General features: G+C 44.3%; 1 protein-coding gene across 1 annotated transcript in view; it reads right to left on the reverse strand.

The window, feature by feature from the left end:
- Positions 1 to 23,858: 23,858 nt before the first annotated feature.
- Positions 23,859 to 26,672, reverse strand: part of pgbd5 (piggyBac transposable element derived 5) — an 89,972-nt gene continuing 87,158 nt past the window's right edge. The window contains exon 7 of the mRNA XM_061924574.2: positions 23,859 to 25,111. Coding sequence (XP_061780558.2) covers positions 24,916 to 25,111 — 196 coding nt within the window. The 3' untranslated portion in view covers positions 23,859 to 24,915. The remainder of the gene's footprint in view (positions 25,112 to 26,672) is intronic.

Raw genomic sequence — 26,672 nt, forward strand, 5'->3', positions numbered from 1 at the left:
TTTTGGTTATACTTTGGGCTTTCCCTTGTCAAGGGTCGCCCCAAACCGATCAATTTACTTGCGATGTGCGGACCGATACTGAAATATGGACACCAGATCTTTTTGCTCTAATAGCGATTCTCAAATCAAATACTATTTCTTATTATTGTACAGCAGAGGTGGGACCAAGTCATTGTTTTGCAAGTCACAAGTAAGTCTCGAGTCTTTGCCCTCAAGTCCGAGTCAAGACAGGCAAGCCCCGAGTCAAGTCCAAAGTCAAGACTGGAAAGTCTCAAGTCAAGTCCTAAGTCCTGCATTTTGAGTTTCGAGTCCTTTCAAGTCCTTTTAACCACAGACTAATATATTAACACAGATTGTGTATGCTTTTTTCAAACGCTGTATTTATTTATTAAAACAAGTGCATTTTAAATTGCAGGAAAGAAAATTGTGCTGACATTGCACTTTATAATAGCACTATTAACCAGTCATTTGAAACATTAACTCATTCCTTTACAGAACAAACACATTGACAAATAAAGTGCAAATGTACTTATTTGTACAAAAGTGTTAACATTGAAAAAACATGACATATACGTGAACATAACAAAAAAGTTGTACTTTTTATATGTCAGGGCCCTATGCTGCATTGCATTTGCAAAAGACCAAATTAGCCAAGAGTCTGTCGGTCATTTGTGCACGATGGGGGCGTAGTATGATGCCACCATGGCTGAAAACTCGCTCCACTGGAGCACTGGAGGCAGGCACTGCCAAGACTCTCATGGCCACTCGGAACAGTGAAGGAAGAGTCTTCATGTTCAATGCCCAGAACAAAAGGGGGGAGAGAGTTGTTTTGGGTTGGTGCACTACTTGTAAGTGTATCTTGTGTTTTTTATGTTGATTTAATTAAAAAAAGAAAAAAAAAAGAAAAATTCTTGTGCGGCCCGATACCAATCGATCCACGGACCAGTACCGGGCCGCGGCCCGGTGGTTGGGGACCACTGAGGTAAACAACCAACAGTATGTCAGAAAGCTAGCTAAAACGGCACACATATTCATAATATAGTATACATTTTAACTGACCTTTATTTTACTATTTTTGTCTTTTTTTAGGTGGCTAAAATACGCGGTGCTGCTGACCGCCGTCTAACGTTACGTGTGATATATTGACTAACGTAACCCTGCTTGAAAAAAATCACTGAACAAAAAGTATGAATAAGGTAGTGAACGGCAACAGATTCCCGTGTTTGCAATAACGTTATAACGTTAGCAGTGAGTTTACAGCCTCACTGATTTAACTACACAGCAAATAAAAGTCACGTTACTTAGCCAATAAACGTTATCTTACATTCAAAACTTACCGTTCTTTGTGCAACTTCAAATGCCGGACGAAGTTGGAAGTTGTTTCCTCTCCATCAGTCATTTTCGAACCGCATGTGTTGCATACTGCAAACCGTTTTGTGTTGACCACCTCGTCATTTTTATACCCAAACGAAATTATTTTAGGTATCATTTTTTGTTCACTGGCGTGTGGTTTGGACATGTCTTCTTCGTTGGTTGTCCTGCAATTTGATTGGATTAATGCTGTGTGATGAAAACAAAGTAGATGTAATTTGATTGGCTGTTGTACTGAGAGCACACCAGCTGACACACGCAACGCTGATAGACAAGTACACAATGAAAAATACGGAGCGCTCCCGAATAACTTTTTCATCTTTGGGTTTTGGGGAAAGTAGCAAGTCATGTCAAGTCATGTCAATTCAAAAGGCTCAAGTCCAAGTGAAGTCACAAGTCATTGATGTTAAAGTCTAAGTCGAGTTGCAAGTCTTTTTACATTTTGTCAAGTCGAGTCTAAAGTCATCAAATTCATGACTCGAGTCTGACTCGAGTCCAAGTCATGTGACTCGAGTCCACACCTCTGTTGTACAGTGTAGAAAAGAATATTACAGTGAATTATTGGACAGGAACAAAACTAATATGAGAGCACCATGGGGCATCCTCAATAGCATTATTAAAAATGGCACTAAGAGGGACTACCCTCAATACTTCTTAGACGGAAATAAAAAAAAATGACAACATAAAGGAAGTAGTTGAAAGCTTCAATAATTATTTTGTAAATATTGGACCAAAATTGGAAGAAAGGATTCCAGACCCAGTTTCAATTGAGGACTATAATGATACCATAGAGCGAAATCCCAACTCCATGTTCCTCAGTAATGTGACACAGCTGGAAATAGTTACAATCGTAAAAAAAATGTAAATCTAAGACTTCAACTGATTGTAACGGAATTGATATGGAAACGATAAAAAAGGTTATTGAAGAGATCTCAGGACCATTAATGTACAGGTAAAAGCCAGTAAATTAGAATATTTTGAAAAACTTGATTTATTTCAGTAATTGCATTCAAAAGGTGTAACTTGTACATTATATTTATTCATTGCACACAGACTGATGCATTCAAATGTTTATTTCATTTAATTTTGATGATTTGAAGTGGCAACAAATGAAAATCCAAAATTCCGTGTGTCACAAAATTAGAATATTACTTAAAGCTAATACAAAAAAGGGATTTTTAGAAATGTTGGCCAACTGAAAAGTATGAAAATGAAAAATATGAGCATGTACAATACTCAATACTTGGTTGGAGCTCCTTTTGCCTCAATTACTGCGTTAATGCGGCGTGGCATGGAGTCGAAGAGTTTCTGGCACTGCTCAGGTGTTATGAGAGCCCAGGTTGCTCTGATAGTGGCCTTCAACTCTTCTGCGTTTTTGGGTCTGGCATTCTGCATCTTCCTTTTCACAATACCCCACAGATTTTCTATGGGGCTAAGGTCAGGGGAGTTGGCTGGCCAATTTAGAACAGAAATACCATGGTCCGTAAACCAGGCACGGGTAGATTTTGCTGAAGAAACAAGTCCATGTCAGAAAAGCAACACATTTAGCTGAACTGCACCAATTTAGTGGTCAAGTGGTCAAGCAGAAGCTTGTGGATGGCTACCAAAAGCGCCTTATTGCAGGTAAACTTGCCAAGGGACATGTAAGCAAATATTAACATTGCTGTATGTATACTTTTGACCCTCACATTTTCAGTAGAGCCATAATAAATTCATAAAAGAAGCAAACTTCATGAATGTTTCTTGTGACCAACAAGTATGTGCTCCAATCACTACATCACAAGAAAAATAAGAGTTGTAGAAATGATTGGAAACTAAAGACAGCCATGACATGATGTTCTTTACAAGTGTACTTTTGACCACCACTGTACATATAATATTGTATATTATAATAAATAAATAATAATGCTATTTAATAAACAATATGTAATAAATAACAAATAAATAACTGTATTCTACCCCAAAAGGGACACGCGGTAGAAAATGGATGGATATATGCTATGTTATTATTTTAGATAATAATTGTAGATTTTATTTGTAAAAAGCACTTTACATTGAGTAAACAACCTCAAAGTGCTACAGTGTATTAAAAAAAATATATATATATAAAAATAAAAACATAATAAAAAATAAATACAAATTAAAGCTGCAAGCAGCGTTGGTCGGGCCCGCATATTTGGCAGGTGCTAGTCCTAAATGTCCCAATACTTTTGTCCAGTTTTAGTCCCAAGTGTCCCAATACTTTTGGCAAGTTGTAGTCCTAAGTGTCCCAATACTTTTGTCAAGTTGTAGTCCCAAGTGTCCCAATACTTTTGTCCAGTTTTCGGCCTAAGTGTCCCAATACTTTTGTCCAGTTTTCGGCCTAAGTGTCCTAATACTTTTGTCTAGTGTACCTACCTTGTCTGCATTGTGTGGGCACGTTGGTGCTTCCTGCTTTTAAGCAGCCATCTTAAAAAAACAGCAGCGCAGCAGCATCAGCGCAGCGGGTCTTTGAAGGGTCATAAAATCAAAACCGGAGCAGTTAATTAAAAAGCGCTTCTGTTGTTGTAATCACAAGGGTTCAATCTCTCTCCTGTGTTAGTTTGAAGGCGAAACGACAAAAGCGCTCAGAGAAGTTCGTTTTTGAAGGAAGGTGACTGGTTTTTACAAAAAATTTATTTTGAAGGGGGAATAGCAAACGTCATGTTGATTTTTGCTGGGGGTAGTCAATTTATGAAATGTAGGTTTAAGTGAGACCTACGGAGAGGTTTTTGTTTCATGTCTCTCCGACCTTCCCAGTGGGAGTTACAGGCAGTTTTGTAATTTTTTTCTTCCGAGGAGCAGTTTTTTATCCGTTTTATTCAAAAATTGCTCTAGAGCGCAATTTTTGAATTTGGGGTTAGGTTTTTTTTATTAGATCAAAGTTTTTGCCAGTCCTGATGTGAGCGTTAAGTTTGGTGAGTTTTGAAGCATGTTAAGGGGGTCAAATAGCAGCTCAAAGAGGCAAAAGTGACTGTTTTTAGTACTTATTTGTCTTGAAGGGGGAATTGCCAACTTCATGTTGATTTTAGCCCGACAATGTACTATTATGAAATGTCTCTCCGACCTTCCTAGTGGGAGTTACAGGCAGTCTAGTTTTTTTCTTCCCTAGGGGGCGCTAGAGCGCAATTTTGAGTTTTGTGGTTCGTTTTTTTTTTTAAAAGGCAATTTTCGCAGGTCCTGATGTGTGGGTCAAATATGGTGAGTTTTGAAGCATGTTAAGTGGGTCAAATTACAGTTTAATGTGGCGGCGGAAGAATAAAGAATAAAGAATAAAACCTTACAAATTCAATAGGTCCTTATGTCCCATTGCATAAGGACTCCCAAAGGGAGTCCTTATGCAATGGGCCATGCGGGCCCTAATAAAAACTAGAACAGCCAAATAGCTAAAACTAGTATCAATCAATCATCAATCAATCTTTATTTATATAGCCCTAAATCACAAGTGTCTCAAAGGGCTGCACAAGCCACAACGACATCCTCGGTACAAAGCCCACATACGGGCAAGGAAAAACTCACCCCAGTGGGACGTCGATGTGAATGACTATGAGAAACCTTGGAGAGGACCGCATATGTGGGTAACCCCCCCCCCTCTAGGGGAGACCGAAAGCAATGGATGTCGAGTGGGTCTGACATAATATTGTGAGAGTCCAGTCCATAGTGGATCCAACATAATAGTAAGAGTCCAGTCCATAGTGGGGCCAGCAGGACACCATCCCGAGCGGAGACGGGTCAGCAGCGCAGAGATGTTCCCAGCTGATGCACAGGCGAGCGGTCCACCCCGGGTCCCGACTCTGGACAGCCAGCACTTCATCCATGGCCACCGGACCTGTGCCCCCCCCCCCCCCCCCCCCCCCCTCAAGGAAAAGGGGAGCAGAGGAGAAAAGAAAAGAAACGGCAGATCAACTGGTCTAACAGGGGGGCTATTTAAAGGCTAGAGTATACAAATGAGTTTTAGTAGGCATATATCTAAAAAAAAAGCCTTTTTTAAAAGCATTCACAGTCTGTGGTGCCCTCAGGTGGTCAGGGAGAGCGTTCCACAGACTGGGAGCGGCGGAGCAGAAAGCCCGGTCTCCCATTGTTCGTAGCTTTGTCCTCGGAGGTTGGAGGAGGTTAGCCTGTCCGGAGCGGAGGTGTCGTGTGGAGGATTTGGGGGTGAGTAGTTCTTTGAGGTAGAGGGGGGCATTTCCATGGAGGCACTGGGAGACTTTGTATTCAATCCTGAATGGAACAGGAAGCCAGTGAAGGGATTTGAGAGTTGGTGTGATATGGTCATATTTCCGCACTCTCATCAGGATTCTAGCAGCACTATTCTGTATGTATTGCAGCTTCTGGATCTTCTTGCTGGGGATCCCGACAAGAAGTGTGTTGCAGTAGTAAATACACAACTTTTAAAATTGTAGCAGACACATTAGGTACATTTGCACAAAGTATCGGTGTCGCTGATACCAGCCTGGATTTTACTCCGTATTGGGTCGGAAAGAAAATCGGTGGTATCTAAGGCTGCAGCTAACGATTATTTTTCTATCGATTAATCTATAGATTATTTTTTCGATTAATCGGTTAATCTATAGATTATTTTTTTCGATTAATCTATAGATTATTTTTCCTTTTACGATTTTTTTTTTTTTATTTAAAATGAAGAGGAAAAAATAAATGTAGGCCAGTTTTTTCAAAAGGCATGGCTTTTATTTACAAAAAAAAAAAGTATGGCCACTCAGTCAACATTGACAACAACATGACAAAATATTCTGTAACAATGTAAACATTTAAAACTTTTAACATTTAACAAAATTAAAAGTAGCTTATTTGCTTTTTAATGTGCAAATATAAAAGTAAACATCCAGTGCAAATCTTAATATTCTGCAATAGTATAAGCATTTCAAAAGTAAAAGTATTGCTTATTTTGCTTTAAAATGTGCAAAAATAAAGATAAACATCCAATACAAAAAAGTGCAAAACGGAAATATTCTGTAACAAGTGTAAACATTTCAACAAAAGTAAAAGTATTGCTTATTTGCTAAAATGTGCAAAAATAAAGCTAAACATCCAATACAAAAAAGTGTACAGTGTAAACATTTCAACAAAAGTAAAAGTATTGCTTATTTTGCTTAATAACACAACAATGATAGTATGATTAAAGTGAAAGTTAATTGTTGGTTTGTACATAGTATATGTAACTGTTAATGTTGTAAAAGGTATTTGCACAACTAATTAACGTTAGCGTTTGTGACACGTCTTGTGCCGTGGGGTTCTTTCAGGACCGACAGACTGAACGCCAGACGGCTTTGCCAGGTTTACAATCTTTTAATTTTACACAAAGTCTTTTCTCTTCCAACTGCGCGGATCGCGCACCTGGGCACGATTGCGGCGTCGCTCCCGGCGCGCCCCGCCTCGCCGCTCGCTCGCCGCCGCCGCCTCTCCACAGCGTTAAAGCGGAGCGCGTCTTTGTAAACACTGAACAGGCACGCCAAACGCGCCTCTCAGAGCGAAACGGTGCTTTAGTTTATGAATTTACAACGCAGATACAAATGACACATTCATGTTTTTGTGTAATAATGACAACGTATACGCACGCGGACGATTGACTTGTTGATGGTGATGGCAAGAACGCTGTCGGGGGTTTTCTTTTCAAATGTTCCTTCATAGCCGTTGTGCTGCTATGATAGGCCATTTCCGCTCGACACAGTGTGCATACAACAACATTATTAGGCCGTTTATTGAAATACTCCCACACTTTTGACGACTTTTGGCGTGCTTTTTTCCCCTCGCTCGCATCGTCTGCTTTGCGCTCCGCCATGACAGTAAAGTAGTGTGACGTAAATATGCGACGCGCCGACGCACAAAAACGGCGTCAACGTATTTACGTAACCGATGACGTCGACGCGTCGTTTCAGCCTTACTCCGCGCGCAGTGCGCTCACGAAAGGGGTGGGGCTCACCCTGGTTGATATAGACAGCAGGACGGTGGCCATGGAAGTCGGAACCCGCTAAGGAGTGTGTAACAACCCACCTGCCGAATCAACTAGCCCTGAAAATGGATGGCGCTGGAGCGTCGGGCCCATACCCGGCCGTCGCCGGCAGCGAGATGCGCTTGGAGGTGCGCTCAGTGCGGCTCCCATATGATTGCGCACTGGGCCGTGACAGCGTGGCACGCGAATGTCTCTGCTGCATTGGATCAGTCTCCTTTCTTTAACAGGCAAAAGCTTTATAACCTCACTAATGCCTTGCATCGTCGATATTAGATATATAACAACGGGCGGGTGCGGTTCTGATTAAATGTTACATCGGGTGGATGGCGGATGGTTGACGACTTTCTGATGCGGTTGCGGATGAAATAATTGCCTATCCGCGCATCTCTAGTATCTACGTTGCATAGTTATCTGGAGGCACTTGACACACGGAGCAGGTTTAGAACCACAAGAATGTTTTTGGCTTAGTTTTTTACGTGGGATGCCTTGCCTGACACAACCCTGTCTGGGAATGGAAGCCATGCCCTCTGCCATGCATTGGCACCATGACTTCCCCACCAGCAGGGATATGTGACGGATGCAAAATGAGGACATTGCAAAAGGTGAGCACTCTGCTCGTGTACTCACCTTTACCTCTCAAGTACAGAGGGAGATTACTGCTTGTCTGGCACTTTACATTCTATGCTGGTGCTTCCTCTTCTGGTCTTTCAGCCATGTTGTACTGAGCAGCCATGACGTGCGTTCTGGTTTCAGAAACGACCACGATAATAACCATATTGAACATCTCAACACTGAGCGTTGTGGTCTAGTAGTTTGGAAATGTATTGGAGCTCATTAGTTTCCTCATGTTGTGTATCTGGGAGGGATGTGATATGCTTCCACCTGCTGGTGATATTCTGCATTACATGGCAGGGCTGTCCAAACCTTTTCCACTGAAAAAACAAACAAATCAAAAAGCATGCAGGGCCATTTTTAAAACCAATACATTATTTACTGTAACCATTAGGGCTCCCCTCAATTTTGGTGAATGTTAAAGGTCCCGGGGACCCAAAAGGGTCTCAGTAGTTAAAGTAAACAAGTCATATATTATCATTTTAACTCTTAAATATATCTAGATTAACTTCAGATCTATCTGTTGACATACAGTTTTATTTTTATTTATGTTTTATGCCCTTTTTTTTCCAAACAAAACCCTGTTTTTTATGGCAAAAAACAAACAATATGCAATATTTCCCCCCAAAAAGTGTTTCAAGTGGAATATTTGATGTGGAATAATTGGGGTCTCGTCTTAAGACCCACTTTTATTCTCTGGCTTTTTTAAAATTTTTATTTTTATTTATTAGGGCCCGCATGGCCCATTGTATAAGGACTCCCAAAGGGAGTCCTTATGCAATGGGACATAAGGACCTATTGAATTTCTAAGGTTTTATTATTATTATTATACCGGCCGCCTCTTTGAGCTGCAATTTGACCCATTTAACATGCTTCAAAACTCACCATATTTGACGCACACATCAGGGCTGGCGAAAATTGCTTTTTAATAAAAAAAAAACAAACCCCAAAAATAAAAATTGCGCTCTAGCGCCCCCTACGAAAAAAAAAAACTAGACTGCCTGTAACTCCCACTAGGAAGGTCGGAGAGACATGAAACAAAAACCTCTATGTAGGTCTGACTCAGACCTAGCTTTCATAATGTACATTCTTGGGCTAAAATCAACAGGAAGTTGGCAATTCCCCCTTCAAGACAAAAAAGTACTAAAAACAGTAACTTTTGCCTCTTTGAGCTGTAATTTGACCCCCTTAACATGCTTCAAAACTCACCATATTTGACGCACACATCAGGGCTGGCGAAAATTGCTTTTTAATAAAAAAAATAAAAAAAACCAAAAAAAAAAATTGCGCTCTAGCGCCCCCTAGGGGAAAAAAAACTAGACTGCCTGTAACTCCCACTAGGAAGGTCGGAGAGACATGAAACAAAAACCTCTATGTAGGTCTGACTCAGACCTAGCTTTCATAATGTACATTCTTTGGCTAAAATCAACAGGAAGATGGCAATTCCCCCTTCAAGACAAAAAAGTACTAAAAACAGTCACTTTTGCCTCTGAGCTGTAATTTGACCCCCTTAACATGCTTCAAAACTCACCGAACTGAACGCACACATCAGGACTGGCAGAAATTGCGATCTGATGAAAAAACCTAACCCCAAATTTTAAAATTGTGCTCCAGAGCAATTTTTGAATAAAACGGAGAAAAAACTGCTCCTCGGAAGAAAATAATTACAAAACTGCCTGTAACTCCCACTGGGAAGGTCGGAGAGACATGAAACAAAAACCTCTATGTAGGTCTTACTTAGACCTACATTTCATAAATTTACAACCCCCAGCTTAAATCAACAGGAAGTTTGCTATTCCCCCTTCAAAACAATTTTTTTGTAAAAACCGGTCACCTTCCTTCAAAAACGAACTCCTCTGAGCGCGTTTGTCGTTTCGCCTTCAAGCTAACACAGGAGAGAGATTGAACCCTTGTGATTACAATGACAGAAGCGCTTTTTTTATAACTGCTCCGGTTTTGATTTTATGACCCTTCAAAGAACCGCTGCGCTGATGCTGCTGCACTGCTGTTTTTTTTAAGATGGCTGCTTAAAAGCAGGAAGCACCAACGTGCCCACACAATGCAGACAAGGTAGGTACACTAGACAAAAGTCTTGGGACACTTCAGACTAAAAGTAGACAAAAGTATTGGGACACTTAGGACTAGCACCTGCCAAATACGCGGGCCCGAACAACGCTGCTTGCAGCTTTAATTTTTATTTATGTTTTATGCCCTTTTTTTTCCAAACAAAACCCTGTTTTTTATGGCAAAAAACAAACAATATGCAATATTTCCCCCAAAAAAATGTTTCAAGTGGAATATTTGATGTGCAATAATTGGGGTCTCGTCTTAAGACCCACTTTTATTCTCTGCCTTATTTTTAATTTTAATTTTAATTTTTTTTTTATGTCCTGTCCAGCTTCTCAGGCAAATCATATAGTTGATGTAGATGCCCATGTCGGCTGTTCAGATTTACTTTACAAAAGAGAAGTGTAGGATACTTCTCTTGTTGCCTTATTTGTATTTGACTTTATTAAATGTATTTATATTATCATTTAGTGCAGCCGGGCCGGAGCAGGAGGGATAGAAAGAGAAAAAAAAAGGAAGACAGAGGGGGAAATTGTGGGGACAAGAGGGGGATTAGACAGAGAGACAAAAACAACAACAGCAAACAACAACAACAACAACAATAGAGCAACATCAGCAAATACGACATGTACAAATATGATGGTAAAAGTAATAGCAAATAAGCAGTTAGCGAAAAATAAAAAATAATACAGAAATGACAATGAGCATTATTACACTACAAATGGATCAATACAAATACCAATAGAAATAGCGCTATTGATAATGAACAGTACCAATAATTTACCTTTATCATCAACAATACAGTTGTTTAAATGCAACAATACATATACGTAATGATAACTTGAGATACGAAAGAATGCAGAAAAATGGAGGGGGAGAAAGAGAAGCAACCTACATTAACCTTGTAGATTGTTATAGTAATAATAGGTTAAGCTTTGTCAGTGTGCCATGTGTTACCCAGTTTACCCTAGGGCAACAACGTTAATATATGTTTGATGAAACGTGATTATGTGCATGAGTGTAAGTATGCATATGTACTTGTATATGTACAGAATGTGTATATGTGTTTGTACAATGAATGTATGTGTACAGAATGTGTATATGTGTTTGTACAGTGAATGTATATGTACAGAATGTGTATATGTGTTTGTACAGTGAGTGTATATGTACAGTATGTGTATATGTATGTTTGTATATTGAATGTGCGTGTGGGTGTACGAACTTTAAGTATGTAAATATGTACTGTATTTGTGTATGTATGTGGGAGCGTAGGTACCTATGTATTAGAGATGCGCGGATAGGCAATTATTTCATCCGCAACCGCATCAGAAAGTCGTCAACCATCCGCCATCCACCCGAATCTAACATTTAATCAGAACTGCATCCGCCCGCACCCGCCCGTTGTTATATATCTAATATAGACGATGCAAGGCATTAGTGAGGTTACAAAGCTTTTGCCTGTTAAAGAAAGGAGACTGATCCAATGCAGCACAGACATTCGCGTGCCACGCTGTCACGACCCAGACGCACACCAGTGCGCAATCATATGGGAGCCGCGCTGAGCGCACCTCCAAGCGCGTCTCGCTGCCGGCGACGGCCGGGTATGGGCCCGACGCTCCAGCGCCATCCATTTTCAGGGCTAGTTGATTCGGCAGGTGGGTTGTTACACACTCCTTAGCGGGTTCCGACTTCCATGGCCACCGTCCTAGCTGCTGTCTATATCAACCAGGGTGAGCCCCACCCCTTTCGTGAGCGCACTGCGCGCGGAGTGACCCCTGTTACGCGCCCCCGGCAACAGGGGTGGCGGGCAGGTAAGCTGCGCGGGCGGAGCGCGCGGAGTGACCCCTGTTACGAGCCCCCGGCCACGGGGGTGGCGGGCAGGTAAGGTGCTTACCTGCTGCGCGTGACGCCGGCCGCGGCGAAGGCGGACGAGGCGGGGTGTCGGTGCGGTGGTGACCCTGGACGTGCGTCGGGCCCTTCTCGCGGATCGCCTCAGCTACGGCTCCCGGTGGGGCCCTCTCGGGGGAAGGGGCCTCGGTCCTGGACCCCGGCGAGGCGTCCCTTCTCCGCTCCGTAAAAGTGTCCATCTCTTTTTTTTTTCTTCTTCTGTTGTGGCATATGCTGCAGGTGCCTGCTCGTTGTTCGTATGTGGGTAACAACATTTAACTATGTATATATATTTACCAATTGGTTTAACTGCCACTTGCCTGAATCTATTTAAAATCTATGTTTTTTTTATTTCAACCGCCCGACCCGACCCGCGGATAAAATCTAATTTTTTTTTATTTCATCCGCCCGATCCGCGGATAATCCGCGGACTCCGCGGTTGTGCCCGCAAACCGCGCATCTCTACTATGTATGTATGTGAGCATATGTGAATTTGTATGTACAATATATTCGACTCCCAGAGTGCGTGGGAGCCACAGCAAGGCCCCATCACCCCCGAGAGCCCAACCCACAAACAGTAGGCCTGGTGCCCAGGGAACCGGGGACCACCGCCCCCAACGCAGCCAAGCTATTCTCTGGCTTTTAACACTATGTGAGTTGTGTTATTAAAATTTTGATTTCTATTTATTGTTTTAATTGGTTTTACCCTTTAATATCGTTTTTAATCATATTTATTTTTATATTGGTTTAATAATTTTTATTTATTTTTTTGTTTTTATTCAGTCATTGGTGAAGCTAAGGATACTATTTGAATATTGTTTTTAATATTGTTGTGCAGCACTTTGGAAACATTTTTGTTGTTTCAATGTGCTATACAAATAAAGTGGATTGGATTAGATTGAGTCTTAAATAGGTACTGTCGGAGGCAGATATTTACATATATTTGAATTTATGGACAGAATTTCTAGGCGCAGTCAAGGCGTTGAGGGGATCCGGTTTGGTGGCTGCAGGATTAGGTCTCTGCTTTTTGCAGATGATTTGGTCCTGATGGCTTCATCTGGCCAGGATCTTCAGCTCTCACTGGATCGGTTCGCAGCCGAGTGTGAAGCGACTGGGATGAGAATCAGCACCTCCAAGTCCGAGTCCGTGGTTCTCGCCCGGAAAAGGGTGGAGTGCCATCTCCGGGTTGGGGAGGAGATCTTGCCCCAAGTGGAGGAGTTCAAGTACCTCGGAGTCTTGTTCACGAGTGAGGGAAGAGTGGATCGTGAGATCGACAGGCGGATCGGTGCGGCGTCTTCAGTAATGCGGACGCTGTATCGATCCGTTGTGGTGAAGAAGGAGCTGAGCCGGAAGGCAAAGCTCTCAATTTACCGGTCGATCTACGTTCCCATCCTCACCTATGGTCATGAGCTTTGGGTCATGACCGAAAGGACAAGATCACGGGTACAAGCGGCCGAAATGAGTTTCCTCCGCCGGGTGGCGGGGCTCTCCCTTAGAGATAGGGTGAGAAGCTCTGTCATCCGGGGGGAGCTCAAAGTAAAGCCGCTGCTCCTCCACATGGAGAGGAGCCAGATGAGGTGGTTCGGGCATCTGGTCAGGATGCCACCCGAGCGCCTCCCTAAGGAGGTGTTTAGGGCATGTCCGACCGGTAGGAGGCCACGAGGAAGACCCAGGACACGTTGGGAAGACTATGTCTCCCGGGTGGCCTGGGAACGCCTCGGGATCCCCCGGGAGGAGCTGGACGAAGTGGCTGAGGAGAGGGAAGTCTGGGCTTCCCTGCTTAGGCTGCTGCCCCCGCGACCCGACCTCGGATAAGCGGAAGAAGATGGATGGATGGATGAATTTAAGTTGTACTTCTTTCATTTATTAGTCATATTTGAAAACAGCTCGTATTTTCCATTTCTTCTCTTGATGCTCTGTCAGCAAGTATACTATGTGCGATAACCTTGAGTTCTTTGGAATGTGTTTAGACTAGCATTTTGTTTTGGCTACAGAGATGGGACGAGAGAGAGTGTGGTGGGATCGGGAAGACAGACCATTTTGGGTGTGCGCGATAGAAGGTTCAAGGGTTAGACTGGTCTCAATCAAAATGTATATTGGAAAAGCTTTGAGAATATACAACAAAATACCTATTCTGTCTCTGGTGGTTTTTCAACTCAGCTTTAAGTGTCGGAAAGAACTTGGGAGCGAATTGTGACTTGAATTCCCTGGGAGGAACAACTGGTCCAAAACGCAACAAATTTGGGGCTCGTCCGGGCGACACGCTGAGAATTGGACACCTCTTACACTCTTCTGGACAGACTCACTAGTGGCCAAACAAAAATGAGTAACGGGTTTGAGGCCCTTCGTACTGTACGATAAGCCCTTCGTACGGTACGATAAATTCTGGGGTTTGAGGCCCTTTGTACTGTACGATAAATTCTGAGTAACGGGTTTGAAGCCCTTCGTACGGTACGATAAATTCTGGGGTTTGAGGCCCTTTGTAAGATAAATTCTGAGACAAAAGACACAATGGCTAAATGGCTAATAAATCATAATGAAATTGATTGTGTTTTATTATTGTTTTTTTAAGCAATGAGTTTATAAAAGAAGACTAAAGGGTATTGGGTATCCAATTTAACACTCATAAAAGTGTTAAATTAATATCTATATATATATTATTTTTGCTTTCAACGCTTAAATGTCTAGATCAATCTATCTGTTGATTAAAAGTTTTTTATTGTTTTCATATGTTTTATGCCTTTTTTTTTTTCCCAAAAAACCTTGTTTTTATTTATATGGCAAACACAATATTTTTCCCAAAAAGTATTTCAAAGTGAAATAGTTAATGTGAACTAATTGGAGCCTTATAAATATGTCAACAATTCATACCAACATTGATTTTAATTGTTATTTTTTGAGCAATGACTGTCCATCCATCCATCTTCTTCCGCTTATCCGAGGTCGGGTCGCGGGGGCAGCAGCCTAAGCAGGGAAGCCCAGACTTCCCTCTCCCCAGCCACTTCGTCCAGCTTTTCCTGTGGGACCCCGAGGCGTTCCCAGGCCAGCCGGGAGACATAGTCTTCCCAACGTGTCCTGGGTCTTCCTCGTGGCCTCCTACCGGTCGGACGTGCCCTAGGGAGGCGCTCGGGTGGCATCCTGACCAGATGCCCGAACCACCTCATCTGGCTCCTCTCGATGTGGAGGAGCAGCGGCTTTACTTTGAGCTCCCCCCGGATGACAGAGCTTCTCACCCTATCTCTAAGGGAGAGCCCCGCCACCCGGCGGAGGAAACTCATTTCGGCCGCTTGTACCCGTGATCTTGTCCTTTCGGTCATAACCCAAAGCTCATGACCATAGGTGAGGATGGGAACGTAGATTGACCGGTAAATTGAGAGCTTTGCCTTCCGGCTCAGCTCCTTCTTCACCACAACGGATCGATACAGCGTCCGCATTACTGAAGACGCCGCACCAATCCGCCTGTCGATCTCACGATCCACTCTTCCCTCACTCGTGAACAAGACTCCGAGGTACTTAAACTCCTCCACTTGGGGCAAGATCTCCTCCCCAACCCGGAGATGGCACTCCACCCTTTTCCGGGCGAGAACCATGGACTCGGACTTGGAGGTGCTGATTTTCATCCCAGTCGCTTCACACTCGGCTGCGAACCGATCCAGTGAGAGCTGAAGATCTTGGCCAGATGAAGCCATCAGGACCAAATCATCTGCAAAAAGCAGAGACCTAATCCTGCAGCCACCAAACCAGATCCCCTCAACGCCTTGACTGCGCCTAGAAATTCTGTCCATAAAAGTTATGAACAGAATGGGTGACAAAGGGCAGCCTTGGCGGAGTCCAACCCTCACTGGAAACGGGTCCGACTTACTGCCAGCAATGCGGACCAAGCTCTGACACTGATCATACAGGACTGGACAGCCACAATCAGACAGTCCGATACCCCATACTCTCTGAGCACTCCCAACAGGACTTCCCGAGGGACACGGTCGAATGCCTTCTCCAAGTCCACAAAACACATGTAGACTGGTTTGGCAAACTCCCATGCACCCTCAAGGACCCTGCCCAGAGTATAGAGCTGGTCCACAGTTCCACGACCAGGACGAAAACCACACTGTTCCTCCTGAATCCGAGGTTCGACTATCCGGCGTAGCCTCCTCTCCAGTACACCTGAATAGACCTTACCAGGAAGGCTGAGGAGTGTGATCCCACGATAGTTAGAACACACCCTCCGGTTCCCCTTCTTAAAGAGAGGAACCACCACCCCGGTCTGCCAATCCAGAGGCACCGCCCCCGATGTCCACGCGATGCTGCAGAGTCTTGTCAACCAAGACAGCCCCACAGCATCCAGAGCCTTAAGGAACTCCGGGCGGATCTCATCTACCCCTGGGGCCTTGCCACCGAGGAGCTTTTTAACTACCTCAGCAACCTCAGCCCCAGAAATAGGAGAGCCCACCACAGACTCCCCAGGCACTGCTTCCTCATAGGAAGACGTGTTGGTGGGATTGAGGAGGTCTTCGAAGTATTCCCTCCACCGATCCACAACATCCGCAGTCGAGGTCAGCAGAACACAATCCTCGCCATACACGGCGTTGATAGTGCACTGCTTCCCCTTCCTGAGGCGGCGGATGGTGGTCCAGAATTGCTTCGAAGCCGTCCGGAAGTCGTTTCCCCGAACTCCTCCCATGTCCGAGTTTTTGCCTCTGCGACCACTGAAGCCGCACACCGCTTGGCCTGTCGGTACCCGTCCGCTGCCTCAGGAGTCCTATGAGCCAAAAGAACCCGATAGGACTCCTTCTTCAGCTTGACGGCATCCCTCACCGCCGGTGTCCACCAACGGGTTCTAGGATTACCGCCACGACAGGCACCGACTACCTTGCGGCCACAGCTCCAATCAGCCGCCTCGACAATAGAGGCGCGGAACATGGTCCATTCGGACTCAATGTCCAGCACCTCCATCGTGACATGTTCAAAGAGCATGTAGGATCACAATAAATTGCGTGGTTAATCTGCATATATACATGATCAATGCAATCATTTTTAATTTTTGTTTGCTCATTGTGTCTGATAGCCCTAAATACGTCTTTATTTTCAAAGAAGACAGTGATACTGCAGCCTTGTACAACTCAACACACATTTCTGAAATTTATTTGGTCCTGTTATCGTACACATTTGACTCAACTCAGCGTTAACAACACATGCATATACAATCTCACACACCCTCTACTTGGCTGCTGTCATTTGGAGTCTACTTTCAACAGATAGCACCCAGTAAGCGTCTACTGTGAGCACGTCCACCTACTGTATGTAATGTTAGTATTGATAGTTTTACTGTAGACCAGTGCAGTTAGTTCTCGTGACGATGGAGCCCTGAGGTCACGCTTCAGTTATCGTCTGACACCTTCAGTGCACATCTCTACGGACTCTGTGGACATGTAGATGATGGTTGGTGAAGCACCGCACGGATACACAGCACAATGAAGACACACACACACAGTGCACATTACGCGGACGCCGTCTCACACCACACAACTCGGGCGATTTATTTGTTAATTGTTTTGATATGGCTGCATGGCAAGCACAGCTCTTAACACATTTTCCTTCCAGTACTTACACCACTTTCATTTTGTTTGTCCGAGAACATCAATTAGGGGAGCCACTACAGAATAACTGACAGTTTTAACTTATCCATCCATCTTCTTCCGCTTATCCGAGGTCGGGTCGCGGGGGCAGCAGCCTAAGCAGGGAAGCCCAGACTTCCCTCTCCCCAGCCACTTCGTCCAGCTCCTCCTGTGGGACCCCGAGGCGTTCCCAGGCCAGCCGGGAGACATAGTCTTCCCAACGTGTCCTGGGTCTTCCCCCGCGGCCTCCTACCGGTCGGACGTGCCCTAAACACCTCCCTAGGGAGGCGTTCGGGTGGCATCCTGACCAGATGCCCGAACCACCTCATCTGGCTCCTCTCGATGTGGAGGAGCAGCGGCTTTACTTTGAGCTCCTCCCGGATGGCAGAGCTTCTCACTCTAAGGGAGAGCCCCGCCACCCGGCGGAGGAAACTCATTTCGACCGCTTGTACCCGTGATCTTGTCCTTTCGGTCATAACCCAAAGCTCATGACCATAGGTGAGGATGGGAACGTAGATCGACCGGTAAATTGAGAGCTTTGCCTTCCGGCTCAGCTCCTTCTTCACCACAACGGATCGATACAGCGTCCGCATTACTGAAGACGCCGCACCGATCCGCCTGTCGATCTCACGATCCACTCTTCCCTCACTCGTGAACAAGACTCCGAGGTACTTGAACTCCTCCACTTGGGGCAAGATCTCCTCCCCAACCCGGAGATGGCACTCCACCCTTTTCCGGGCGAGAACCATGGACTCGGACTTGGAGGTGCTGATTCTCATCCCAGTCGCTTCACACTCGGCTGCGAACCGATCCAGTGAGAGCTGAAGATCCTGACCAGATGAAGCCATCAGGACCACATCATCTGCAAAAAGCAGAGACCTAATCCTGCAGCCACCAAACCAGATCCCCTCAACGCCTTGACTGCGCCTAGGAATTCTGTCCATAAAAGTTATGAACAGAATGGGTGACAAAGGGCAGCCTTGGCGGAGTCCAACCCTCACTGGAAACGTGTCCGACTTACTACCGGCAATGCGGACCAAGCTCTGGCACTGATCATACAGGGAGCGGACTGCCACAATCAGACAGTCCGATACCCCGTACTCTCTGAGCACTCCCCACAGGACTTCCCGAGGGACACGGTCGAATGCCTTCTCCAAGTCCACAAAGCACATGTAGACTGGTTGGGCAAACTCCCATGCACCCTCAAGGACCCTGCCGAGAGTATAGAGCTGGTCCACAGTTCCACGACCAGGACGAAAACCACACTGTTCCTCCTGAATCCGAGGTTGGACTATCCGGCGTAGCCTCCTCTCCAGTACACCTGAATAGACCTTACCGGGAAGGCTGAGGAGTGTGATCCCACGATAGTTAGAACACACCCTCCGGTTCCCCTTCTTAAAGAGAGGAACCACCACCCCGGTCTGCCAATCCAGTGGTACCGCCCCCGATGTCCACGCGATGCTGCAGAGTCTTGTCAACCAAGACAGCCCCATAGCATCCAGAGCCTTAAGGAACTCCGGGCGGAACTTATCCAAGTGGGCTAAAATGCAGCCTATCATTGCAACAAAAACATGGCAAATGATTAACAATGATGTTAATTTGAAAGACGATCCTTCTTTTTATTATGTTATTGACATTTAAGTACAGTAGGTGCCATGAAGTGAAGATCCTACTTGGATGTGTGACATTTAATAGTTTAGTAGACACACAAACACACACACACACGCACACGCACGACAACTGCTTTGGATGAGTGAGTAGATTAAAAAGGACAATCTTGAGTCTGCGTGGTATACACTTAAAGTGATTTGTAAACAATATCAATAAACTCTAAACTATGGTGACAACTACCGTATTTTTCGGACTATAAGTCGCAGTTTTTTTCATAGTTTGGCCGGGGGGTGCGACTTATACTCGGGAGCGACTTATGTGTGAAATGATGAACACATTATAATATTATTGATCTCATTCACGTAAGAGACTAGACGTATAAGATTTCATGGGATTTAGTGATTAGGAGTGAGAGATTGTTTGGTAAACGTATAGCATGTTCTATATGTTATAGTTATTTGAATGACTCTTACCATAATATGTTACGTTAACATACCAGTTGGTTATTTATGCCTCATATAACGTACACTTACTCAGCCTGTTGTTCACTATTCTTGATTTATTAGGGCCCGCATGGCCCATTGTATAAGTTAAAGTACCAATGATTGTCACACACACACTAGGTGTGGCGAGATTATTCTCTGCATTTGACCCATCACCCTTGATCACCCCCTGGGAGGTGAGGGGAGCAGTGGGCAGCAGCGGTGGCCGCGCCCGGGAATCATTTTGGTGATTTAACCCCCAATTCCAACCCTTGATGCTGAGTGCCAAGCAGGGAGGTAATGGGTCCCATTTTTATAGTCTTTGGTATGACTCGGCCGGGGTTTGAACTCACAACCTACCGATCTCAGGGCGGACACTCTAAGGACTCCCAAAGGGAGTCATTATGCAATGGGACATAAGGACCTATTGAATTTGTAAGGTTTTATTAGGGCCCGCATGGCCCATTGTAAAAGGAATCCCGAAGGGAGTTTTTTTTACAATGGGACAGAGGACCCTATTGAATTTGTAAGGTTTTATTATTATTCTTTCTTATTCCGCAGCTTTGCACGGTACTTTGACCCTCTTAACATGCTTCAAAACTCACCAAATTTGACGCACACATAAATAAACTCGAACAAAACTCTTTGGTAAAAATACCAAACCCCAAAACACAAAATTGCGCTCTAGCGCCCCCTACAAAGTAAACTTTTTCTAACTCCCAGTACAACTGTCGTAGAGACATGAAACAAAAACCTCTATGTAGACTTAAATTTTATTAATTTATTTCCTCGGGCAAAAATCAACAGGAGGTTGGCAATTCCCCCTTCAAGACAAAAAAGTACTAAAAACAGTCACTTTTGCCTCTTTGAGCTGTAATTTGACCCCCTTCAAAACTCACCGAACTGAACACACACATCAGGACTGGCAAAAATCGCGATCTAATAAAAAAACCTAACCCCAAATCTCAAAATTGCGCTCTACCGCAATTTTTGAATAAAACGCAGAAAAAACTGCTCCTCGGAAGAAAAAAATGACAAAACTGCCTGTAACTCCCACTGGGAAGGTCGGAGAGACATGAAACAAAATCCTCTCCGTAGGTCTCACTTAGACCTACATTTCATAAATTGACAACCCCCAGCAAAAATCTACAAGAAGCTTGCTATTCCCCCTTCAACACAACATTTTTGTAAAAACCGGTCACCTTTCTTCAAACATTATCTCCTCTGAGCGTGTTTGTTGTTTCGGCTTCAAACTAACACAGGAGAGAGATTGAACCCTTCTGATTAAAAGTTATCGAAATAGTTTTAATACCGGCTCCGGTTTTGATTTTATGACCCTTCAAAGAGCCGCTGCGCTGATGCTGCTGTTTTTTCAAGAAGGCTGCTTAAAAGCAGGAAGCACCAGCGTGCCCACACAATGCAGACTAGGTAGGTACACTACACAAAAGTATTGGGACAATTCAAACTAAAAGTAGACAAAAGTATTGGGACACTTATGACCAAAACTGAACAAAAGTATTGGGACACTTAGGACTAGCACCTGCCAAATACGCGGGCCCGACCAATGCTGCTTGCAGCTTTAATTATTCTTTATTCTTCCGCCGCCTCTTTGAGCACTAATTTGACCCACTTAACATGCTTCAAAACTGACCATATTTGACCCACACATCAGGACCTGCGAAAATTGCCTTTTTTTTAAAAAAACCGAACCACAAAACTCAAAATTGCGCTCTAGCACCCCCTAGGGAAGAAAAAAAAACTAGACTGCCTGTAACTCCCACTAAGAAGGTCGGAGAGACATGAAACAAAAATCTTTTTGTAGGTCTGACTTACACCTAGATTTCATAATTGTACATCTTCGGGCTAATATCAACAGGAAGTTGGCAATTCCCCTTTCAAGACAAAAAAGTACTAAAAACAGTAACTTTTGCCTCTTTGAGCTGTAATTTGACCCCCTTAACATGCTTCAAAACTCACCAAACTGAACACACACATCAGGACTGGCAAAAATTGCGATGTAATAAAAAAACCTAACCCCTAATCTCAAAATTGCGCTGTAGCGCAATTTTTGAATAAACGCAGAAAAACCTGCCCCACGGAAGAAAAAAAATGACAAAACTGCCTGTAACTCCCACTAGGAAGGTCGGAGAGACATGAAACAAAAACCTCTATGTAGGTCTCATTTAGACCTACATGTCATAAATTGACAACCTTCAGTAAAAATCAACAGAAAGTTGGCAATTCCCTCTTCAAAAAGTTTTGTGAAAACCGGTCACCTTTCTTCAAACATTATCTCCTCTGAGCGCGTTTGTCGTGTCGGTATCAAACTAACACAGGAGAGAGATTGAACCCTTCTGATTAAAAGTTGACCAAAGAGTTTTGATTACTGCTGCGGTTTGGATTTTATGTGCCATCAAAGTCGGTCCCGTCCATCGCTGCTTGCAGCTTTAATTAGGGCCCGCATGGCCCATTGTATAAGGACTCCCAAAGGGAGTCCTTATGCAATGGGACATAAGGACCTATTGAATTTCTAAGGTTTTATTATTATTATTATACCGGCCGCCTCTTTGAGCTGCAATTTGACCCACTTAACATGCTTCAAAACTCACCATATTTGACGCACACATCAGGGCTGGCGAAAATTGCCTTTTGATGAAAAAACCAAACCCCAAAAATCAAATTTGCGCTCTAGCGCCCCCTAGGAAAAAAAAAACTAGACTGCTTGTAACTCCCACTAGGAAGGTCGGAGAGACATGAAACAAAAACCTCTATGTAGGTCTGACTTAGACCTAGTTTTCATAATTGTATATCCTTGGGCAAAAATCAACAGGAAGTTGGCAATTCCCCCTTCAAGACAAAAAAGTACTAAAAACAGTCACTTTTTCCTCTTTGAGCTGTAATTTGACCCCCTTAACATGCTTCAAAACTCACCGAACTGAACACACACATCAGGACTGGCAAAAATTGCGATCTAATAAAAAAAAAACCTAACCCCTAATCTCAAAATTGCGCTGTAGCGCAATTTTTGAATAAACGCAGAAAAACCTGCCCCACGGAAGAAAAAAAATGACAAAACTACCTGTAACTCCCACTGGGAAGGTCGGAGAGACATGAAACAAAAACCTCTATGTAGGTCTCATTTAGACCTACATGTCATACATTGACAACCTCCAGTAAAAATCAACAGAAAGTTGGCAATTCCCTCTTCAAAAACAAAAGTTTTGTGAAAACCGGTCACCTTTTTTCAAACATTATCTCCTCTGAGCGCGTTTGTCGTGTCGGTATCAAACTAACACAGGAGAGAGATTGAACCCTTCTGATTAAAAGTTGACCAAAGAGTTTTGATTACTGCTCCGGTTTGGATTTTATGTGCCATCAAAGTCGGTCCCGTCCATCGCTGCTTGCAGCTTTAATTAGGGCCCGCATGGCCCATTGTATAAGGACTCCCTTTGGGAGTCCTTATACAATGGGACATAAGGACCTATTGAATTTCTAAGGTTTTATTATTATTATTATTATACCGGCCGCCTCTTTGAGCTGCAATTTGACCCACTTAACATGCTTCAAAACTCACCATATTTGACGCACACATCAGGGCTGGCGAAAATTGCCTTTTGATGAAAAAACCAAACCCCAAAAATCAAATTTGCGCTCTAGCGCCCCCTAGGAAAAACAAAACTAGACTGCCTGTAACTCCCACTAGGAAGGTCGGAGAGACATGAAACAAAAACCTCTATGTAGGTCTGACACAGACCTAGTTTTCATAATTGTATATCCTTGGGCAGAAATCAACAGGAAGTTGGCAATTCCCCCTTCAAGACAAAAAAGTACTAAAAACAGTAACTTTTGCCTCTTTGAGCTGTAATTTGACCCCCTTAACATGCTTCAAAACTCACCAAACTGAACGCACACATCAGGACTGGCAAAAATTGCGATGTAATAAAAAAACCTAACCCCAAATCTCAAAATTGAGCTCTAGCGCAATTTTTTAATGAAACGCACAAAAAACTGCTCCTCGGAAGAAAAAAATTACAAAACTGCCTGTAACTCTCCCTGGGAAGGTCGGAGAGACATGAAACAAAAACCTCTATGTAGGTCTCACTTAGACCTACATTTCATAAATTGACAACCCCCAGCAAAAATCAACAGGAAGTTTGCTATTCCCCCTTCAACACAACATTTTTGTAAAAATCGGTCACCTTTCTTCAAACATTATCTCCTTCTGGGCGTGTTTGTTGTTTCGGCTTCAAACTAACACAGGAGAGAGATTGAACCCTTCTGATTAAAAGTTGACCAAAGAGTTTTGATTACTGCTCCGGTTTGGATTTTATGTGCCATCAAAGTCGGTCCCGTCCATCGCTGCTTGCAGCTTTAATTTTAAATTGCCTTTCAAATGTCTATTCTTGCTGTTGGCTTTTATCAAATAAATGTCCCCAAAAAATGCGACTTATACTCCAGCGCGACTTATATATGTTTTTTTTCCTTCTTTATTGTGCATTTTCGGCTTATACTCCGAAAAATACAGTATATATATGACCAATCACTCCACATTTACAGAATCTCTTTCCCATAAATATTTTCCACTCAATAATTCACAGTAATTCACAGTTTTGAGTGCAAAAAATTTGATTTGTGGAACTTTTTTTTTTTTTTTACTTCCCCAAGTAATATTGTAGGAGGTTTTTTCCTCATTTAAATTGCCATTAAACTTTTGTTGTCGTGTTTGTTTCCAGGGAGAGTCAACATTTTAAAGATGCCAGGACGACCACGCGATTGAATTTGTGCATTAAAGATGCTAAAACCGATCCAATGTCAAGTCAATACATGCTGAAGAAAACTTTGGCGTCTTAGTTTTGCGACGAAGCAAATGAGCAATAATATCTCATTATAATGAATTTGATCTTTAGTACTGTGTATGCCTGAGGGCCAATAACAAAAAGGAGCGAGAACGGCCCCTGTGCTGCACTTTGCACACCCCTCATCTAAAGCAAACCACGACAAATGATATTTAAAATGATACAACTAATGTGTGTTTACTCAGCCTCTTTTGGGCTCCGTGTGGCAAGTGATGGAAGAGAGATAATCTCATGGGGGGTGAAATCTTCCTGGTCATCATGCTTCATCGTTGCTTGGTGGCGTGACCCCCCCCCCCCCCCCTAAGTGGTGTTAGATATTATTTACAGTACAAGGACTGGAGGAAGAGTTGGCACTGCTTCAGCGTGGTGACATACAGTCTGTACATGTGTGTGTGACTGACAACAACCACCCAGCCACCCGTCCATCCTCACGGCGTGGGCGAGCACTCGTCCACGTCCAGCAGCTCTTTGACCAGTCTCTCTCCGAACTGCGCCCGGCTGTAGCGCTTGACGGCGTAGGCGTCGGACATCTTGTAGAGAATGTATGCGTTGTTGATGGCGATGCTGACGCTCAGCCAGAACACCTGCTGCCACGTCTTGTTGGGCTTGTGGAAGATGAAGTACCTGACCGGCACAGAAAAAAAGCACATTTTCTTACAGCCACGCCCACTTCTCATTTGGCCCGCGGAACATCGCCTCGAAAAGGCTTGACGAAACCATTCAAAGGAGGGTGGATCATGTATGCCAGTCAACCTTTTTTGAGCCAAGGCACATTTTTTTGCGTTGAAAAAATGCGGAGGCACACCACCAGCAGAAATCATTAAAAAACGAAACTCAGTTGACAGTAAAAAGTCGTTGGATATGACTTTAAAGCATAACCAAGCATGCCTCACTATAGCTCTTGTCTCAAAGTAGGTGTACTGTAGAGATGCAATTATTTCATCCGCAACCGCATCAGAAAGTCGTCAACCATCCGCCATCCACCCGATGTAACATTTAATCAGAACCGCATCCGCCCGCACCCGCCCGTTGTTATATATCTAATATAGACGATGCAAGGCATTAGTGAGGTTATAAAACTTTTGCCTGTTAAAGAAAGGAGCCTGATCCAATGCAGCACAGACATTTGCGTACCACGCTGTCACGGCCCAGACGCACACCAGTGCGCAATCATATAAAAGTTAAGGTTAAAGTACCAATGATTGTCACACACACACACTAGGTGTGGCGAGATTATTCTCTGCATTTGACCCATCACCCTTGATCACCCCCTGGGAGGTGAGGGAATCATTTTGGTGATTTAACCCCCAATTCCAACCCTTGAAGCTGTGTGCCAAGCAGGGAGGTAATGGGTCCCATTTTTATAGTCTTTGGTATGACTCGGCCGGGGTTTGAACTCACAACCTACCGATCTCAGGGCGGACACTCTAACCACTAGGCCACTGAGTAGGTACTAGGCCACTGAGTAGGTGGGAGCCGCGCTGAGCGCACCTCCAAGCGCATCTCGCTGCCGGCGACGGCCGGGTATGGGCCAGACGCTCCAGCGCCATCCATTTTCAGGGCTAGTTGATTCGGCAGGTGGGTTGTTGCACACTCCTTAGCGGGTTCCGACTTCCATGGCCACCGTCCTGCTGTCTATATCAACCAGGGTGAGCCCCACCCCTTTCGTGAGCGCACTGCGCGCGGAGTGACCCCTGTTACGCGCCCCCGGCAACAGGGGTGGCGGGCAGGTAAGCTGCGCGGGCGGAGCGCGCGGAGTGACCCCTGTTACGAGCCCCCGGCCACGGGGGTGGCGGGCAGGTAAGCTGCTTACCTGCTGCGCGTGACGCCGGCCGCGGCGAAGGCGGACGAGGCGGGGTGTCGGTGCGGTGGGCGCGGTGGTGACCCTGGACGTGCGTCGGGCCCTTCTCGCGGATCGCCTCAGCTACGGCTCCCGGTGGGGCCCTCTCGGGGGTAGGGGCCTCGGTCCCGGACCCCGGCGAGGCGTCCCTTCTCCGCTCCGTGAAAGTGTCCATCTCTTTTTTTTCTTCTTCTTCTGTTGTGGCATATGCTGCAGGTGCCTGCTCGTTTTTCGTATGTGGGTAACAACATTTAACTATGTATATATATTTACCAATTGGTTTAACTGCCACCCGCCTGAATCTATTTAAAATCTAATTTTTTTTTATTTCAACCGCCCGACCCG

Source organism: Nerophis lumbriciformis, linkage group LG02 (genome assembly GCF_033978685.3).
Source record: "Nerophis lumbriciformis linkage group LG02, RoL_Nlum_v2.1, whole genome shotgun sequence".
In the NCBI taxonomy this organism is placed as follows: domain Eukaryota; kingdom Metazoa; phylum Chordata; class Actinopteri; order Syngnathiformes; family Syngnathidae; genus Nerophis; species Nerophis lumbriciformis.